General features: G+C 54.2%; 1 protein-coding gene and 1 long non-coding RNA gene across 2 annotated transcripts in view; both read right to left on the bottom strand.

The window, feature by feature from the left end:
* Positions 1-4,137: 4,137 nt before the first annotated feature.
* Positions 4,138-5,509, bottom strand: part of LOC124029906 (multivesicular body subunit 12A-like) — a 7,099-nt gene continuing 5,727 nt past the window's right edge. The window contains exons 5-6 of the mRNA XM_046341460.1: positions 5,453-5,509; positions 4,138-4,285 (exon numbers count right to left, since the gene is read on the bottom strand). The exon at positions 5,453-5,509 is cut by the window's right edge and continues 84 nt beyond it. Of these exons, the coding sequence (XP_046197416.1) occupies positions 4,168-4,285; positions 5,453-5,509 (175 nt within the window). The 3' untranslated portion in view covers positions 4,138-4,167. The remainder of the gene's footprint in view (positions 4,286-5,452) is intronic.
* LOC124029907 lies at positions 4,292-5,089 on the bottom strand. Its single transcript, XR_006837863.1, has 3 exons — positions 5,066-5,089; positions 4,896-4,963; positions 4,292-4,844 (listed from the first exon to the last, which is right to left on the bottom strand). It is a non-coding gene; the product is annotated as an uncharacterized LOC124029907 (long non-coding RNA).

Below are 5,509 nucleotides of genomic sequence, written 5' to 3'. Positions count from 1 at the left end.
AGAGAGTAGAAGTAGAGAGAGTAGAGGTAGAGAGAGGAAGGTAGGTAGAAAGAGTAGAAGTAGAGAGAGTAGAGGTAGAGAGAGGAAGGTAGGTAGAGAGAGTAGAAGTAGAGAGAGGAAGGTAGGTAGAGAGAGTAGAGAGAGGAAGGTAGGTAGAGAGAGTAGAGGTAGAGAGAGGAAGATAGGGTAGAGAGAGTAGAGGTAGAGAGAGGAAGATAGGGTAGAGAGAGGGAAGATGGGTAGAGAGAGGGAGGATGGGTAGAGAGAGGGAGGATGGGTAGAGAGAGGGAAGATGGGTAGAGAGAGGGAGGATGGGTAGAGAGAGGGAAGATGGGGAGAGAGAGGGAGGATGGGTAGAGAGAGGGAGGATGGGTAGAGAGAGGGAGGATGGGTAGAGAGAGGGAGGATGGGTAGAGAGAGGGAGGATGGGTAGAGAGAGGGAAGATGGGTAGAGAGAGGGAGGATGGGGAGAGAGAGGGAAGATGGGTAGAGAGAGGGAGGATGGGGAGAGAGAGGGAGGATGGGTAGAGAGAGGGAGGATGGGTAGAGAGAGGGAGGATGGGTAGAGAGAGGGAGGATGGGGAGAGAGAGGGAGGATGGGGAGAGAGAGGGAGGATGGGTAGAGAGAGGGAGGATGGGTAGAGAGAGGGAGGATGGGTAGAGAGAGGGAGGATGGGTAGAGAGAGGGAAGATGGGGAGAGAGAGGGAGGATAGGTAGAGAGAGGGAAGACGGGTAGAGAGAAGGAGGACGGGTAGAGAGAGGGAGGATGGGTAGAGAGAGGGAGGATGGGTAGAGAGAGGGAGGATGGGTAGAGAAAGGGAGGATGGGTAGAGAGAGGGAGGATGGGTGCTTTTACACCTGCATTGTTTGCTGTTTGGGGTTTTAGGCTGGGTTTCTGTACAGCACTTTGAGATATCAGCTGATGTACGAAGGGCTATATAAATAAATTTGATTTGATTTGATGGGGAGAGAGAGGGAAGATGGGGAGAGAGAGGGAAGATGGGGAGAGAGAGGGAAGATGGGGAGAGAGAGGGAAGATGGGGAGAGAGAGGGAGGATGAGGAGAGAAAGGGAGGATGGGTAGAGAGAGGGAGGATGGGGAGAGAGGGAAGATGGGGAAAGAGGGAGGATAGGTAGAGAGAGGGAGGATAGGTAGAGAGAGGGAGGATGTGTACAGAGAGGGAGGATGGGTAGAGAGAGGGAGGATGGGTAGAGAGAGGGAGGATGGGTAGAGAGAGGGAGGATGGGTAGAGAGAGGGAGGATGGGTAGAGAGAGGGAGGATGGGTAGAGAGAGGGAGGATGGGATAGAGAGAGGGGGGATAGAGAGGAGGATAGAGAGAAGGAGGATAGGTAGAGAGAGGGAGGATGGGATAGAGAGAGGGGGGATAGAGAGAGGGAGGATAGGTAGAGAGAGGGAGGATAGGTAGAGAGAGGGAGGATAGGTAGAGAGAGGGAGGATAGAGAGATGGGGGATAGGTAGAGAGATGGGGGATAGGTAGAGAGAGGGAAGATGGGGAGAGAGAGGGAAGATGGGGAGAGAGAGGGAGGATGGGGAGAGAAAGGGAGGATGGGTAGAGAGAGGGAGGATGGGGAGAGAGGGAAGATGGGGAAAGAGGGAGGATATGTAGAGAGAGGGAGGATAGGTAGAGAGAGGGAGGATAGAGAGATGGGGGGATAGGTAGAGAGAGGGAAGATGGGGAGAGAGAGGGAAGATGGGGAGAGAGAGGGAGGATGGGGAGAGAAAGGGAGGATGGGTAGAGAGAGGGAGGATGGGGAGAGAGGGAAGATGGGGAAAGAGGGAGGATAGGTAGAGAGAGGGAGGATAGGTAGAGAGAGGGAGGATGGGTAGAGAGAGGGAGGATGGGTAGAGAGAGGGAGGATGGGTAGAGAGAGGGAGGATGGGTAGAGAGAGGGAGGATGGGTAGAGAGAGGAGGATGGGATAGAGAGAGGGGGATAGAGAGGAGGATAGAGAGAAGGAGGATAGGTAGAGAGAGGGAGGGATGGGATAGAGAGAGGGAGGGGACAGAGAGAGGAGGATAGGTAGAGAGAGGAGGACAGAGAGATGGGGGATAGGTAGAGATGGGGGATGCATTAGAAAGAAGAGAGGAAGATGGGGAGAGAGGAGGGATGGGATAGAGAGGGGGGGGATAGAGGGATAGAGAGGGAGGATGGGATAGAGAGAGGGGGATAGAGAGAGGGAGGATAGGTAGAGAGGAGGACAGAGATGGGGGATAGGTAGAGAGATGGGGGATAGGTAGAGGGAAGATGGGAGAGAGAGAGGGAAGATGGGGAGAGAGGGAAGATGGGGGAGAGAGAGGGAAGATGGGGGAGAGAGGGAGAAGATGGGGAGAGAGGGGGAAGATGGGATAGAGAGGAAGATGGGATAGAGAGGGAAGATGGGATAGAAGAGGGAGAAGATGGGATAGAGAGGAAGATGGAATGAGGAAGGGAAGATGGGATAGAGAGGAAGATGGGATAGAGAGGGAAGATGGGATAGAGAGGAAGATAGGTTGAGAGAGGAGGATAGGTTGAGAGAGGGAGGATAGGTAGAGAGAGGGAGGATGGGGAGAGAAGAGAGGAAGATGGGGGAGGGAGGAAGATGGGATAGAGAGGGAAGATGGGATAGAGGGAAGATGGGATAGAGAGGGAAGATGGGATAGAGAGAAGATGGGATAGAGAGGGAAGATAGGTTGAGAGAAGGGAGGATAGGTTGAGAGAGGGAGGATGGGTAGAGAGAGGGAGGATGGGAGAGAGGGGGAAGATGGGATAGAGAGGGAGGATGGGTAGAGAGAGGGAGGATGGGATAGAGAGGAAGATGGGATAGAGAGGGGAGGATAGGTTGAGAGAGGAAGATGGGATAGAGAGGAGGATGGGTAGAGAGGGAAGATGGGGAGGAGAGAGAGAAGATGGGGGAGAGAGGGAAGATGGGGAGAGAGGGAAGATGGGATAGAGAGATGGAAGATAGGATAGAGAGAGGGAGGATGGGATAGAGAGAGGAAAGATGGGATAGAGAGGGAGGATGGGTAGAGGGAGGATAGGTAGAGGAGGGAGGATAGGTAGAGAGAGGGAGGATAGAGAGATGGGGGATAGGTAGAGATGGGGGGATAGGTAGAGAGAGGGAAGATGGGGAGAGAGGAAGATGGGGGAGGAGAGGGAGGATGGGGAGAGAAAGGGAGGATGGGTAAGAGAGAGGATGGGGAGAGAGGGAAGATGGGGGAAGAGGGAGGATGGTAGAGGGAGGATAGGTAGAGAGAGAGGATGGGTAGAGAGAGGAGGATGGGTAGAGAGAGGAGGATGGGTAGAGAGGGAGGATGGGTAGAGAGAGGAGGATGGGATAGAGAGGGGGGATAGAGAGGAGGATAGAGAAGGAGGATAGGTAGAGAGAGGGAGGATGGGATAGAGAGGGGGGATAGAGAGGAGGATAGGTAAAGAGAGGGAGGACAGAGAGATGGGGGATAGGTAGAGAGATGGGGGATAGGTAGAGAGGGAAGATGGGAGAGAGGGAAGATGGGGAGAGAGAGGAAGATGGGGAGAGAGGGAAGATGGGATAGAGGAAGATGGGATAGAGAGGGAAGATGGGATAGAGAGGAAGATGGGATAGAGAGGAAGATGGGATAGAGAGGAAGATAGGTTGAGAGAGGGAGGATAGGTTGAGAGAGGGAGGATAGGTAGAGAGGGAGGATGGGGAGAGAGGGAAGATGGGATAGAGAGGAGGATGGGTAGAGAGAGGATGGGATAGAGAGAGGAAGATGGGATAGAGAGGGAGGATAGGTTGAGAGAGGGAGGATAGGTTGAGAGAGGGAAGATGGGATAGAGAGGGGAGGATGGGTAGAGAGGGAGAAGATGGGGAGAGAGAGAAGATGGGGAGAGAGAGAGAAGATGGGGAGAGAGAGGGAAGATGGGGAGAGAGAGGGAAGATGGGATAGAAGATGGAAGATAGGATAGAGAGAGGAGGATGGGATAGAGAGGGAAGATGGGATAGAGAGGGAGGATGGGTAGAGAGAGGGGAAGATGGGGAGAGAGAGAAGATGGGGAGAGAGAGGAAGATGGGATAGAGAGATGGAAGATAGGATAGAGAGGGAGGATAGGTAGAAGAGTCAGTACATCAGTCTTTATAACATGTACAGTAGCTGTCTCTTTTCTAGAAGTGTTTTCTGAATTTTGGTCAACCTGAGATGCCGTAGATGTTGCTGCAATCAACCACTTTATCCACAGCATCGTTCAATTGGAGGTTGCTGCGGCGATGGCTGAGCTTCCTGCCAGGGGGCATGGGTGGAGCGTTGCTAGGGAGACAGGGAGACCCAAGTCAGTCTGTGGAACTCTGAGTAGAGGTTTACCATCACTCTCACCTGGCTCTGAGATCCACCTGGCCACAGAGAGAGAGGGTTACCATCACTCTCACCTGGCCACAGAGAGAGGGTTACCATCACTCTCACCTGGCTCTGAGATCCACCTGGCCAAATAGAGAGGGTTACCATCACTCTCACCTGGCCACAGAGAGAGGGTTACCATCACTCTCACCTGGCTCTGAGATCCACCTGGCCAAATAGAGAGGGTTACCATCACTCTCACCTGGCTCTGAGATCCACCTGGCCACAGAGAGAGGGTTACCATCACTCTCACCTGGCTCTGAGATCCACCTGGCCAAATAGAGAGGGTTACCATCACTCTCACCTGGCCACAGAGAGAGGGTTACCATCACTCTCACCTGGCTCTGAGATCCACCTGGCCACAGAGAGAGGGTTACCATCACTCTCACCTGGCCACAGAGAGGGTTACCATCACTCTCACCTGGCCACAGAGAGAGGGTTACCATCACTCTCACCTGGCTCTGAGATCCACCTGGCCACAGAGAGAGGGTTACCATCACTCTCACCTGGCTCTGAGATCCACCTGGCCAAATAGAGAGGGTTACCATCACTCTCACCTGGCCACAGAGAGAGGGTTACCATCACTCTCACCTGGCCACAGAGAGAGGGTTACCATCACTCTCACCTGGCCACAGAGAGAGGGTTACCATCACTCTCACCTGGCCACAGAGAAAGGGTTACCATCACTCTCACCTGGCTCTGAGATCCACCTGGCCACAGAGAGAGGGTTACCATCACTCTCACCTGGCCACAGAGAGAAGGTTACCATCACTCTCCACCTGGCTCTGAGTTACCCGGGGAGGAGGAGGTTACCTAGGTCTACCTAGGTCTTACCTGAGGGTCGTTACCTGGGTCTGAGGGTGTTACCCTAGGTCTGAGGAGTCTTACCTGGGTCTGAGGGGGTCGTTACCTGGGTGCAGGGGGTCGTTACTGGTCTGGGGTCGTGCCTGGGTCTGAGGAGGTCGTTACCGAGGGTCTGAGGAGGCAGTTACCGGGGTCTGAGGAGGCAGTTACCGGGGTCTGAGGAGGTCGTTACCGGGGTCTGAGGAGGTAGTTACCGGGGTCAGAGGGGGTAGTTACCTGGGTCTGAGGGGTAGCGGAGGGGGGTTCTGGTCCAGCGAGAGCTGACGGAGGTCA

This window comes from Oncorhynchus gorbuscha, unplaced genomic scaffold (genome assembly GCF_021184085.1).
Source record: "Oncorhynchus gorbuscha isolate QuinsamMale2020 ecotype Even-year unplaced genomic scaffold, OgorEven_v1.0 Un_scaffold_8143, whole genome shotgun sequence".
Lineage (NCBI taxonomy): Eukaryota > Metazoa > Chordata > Actinopteri > Salmoniformes > Salmonidae > Oncorhynchus > Oncorhynchus gorbuscha.
The sequence above is the reverse complement of the archived record's forward strand: the minus strand, read 5'-3'. Positions and strand labels throughout refer to the sequence as shown.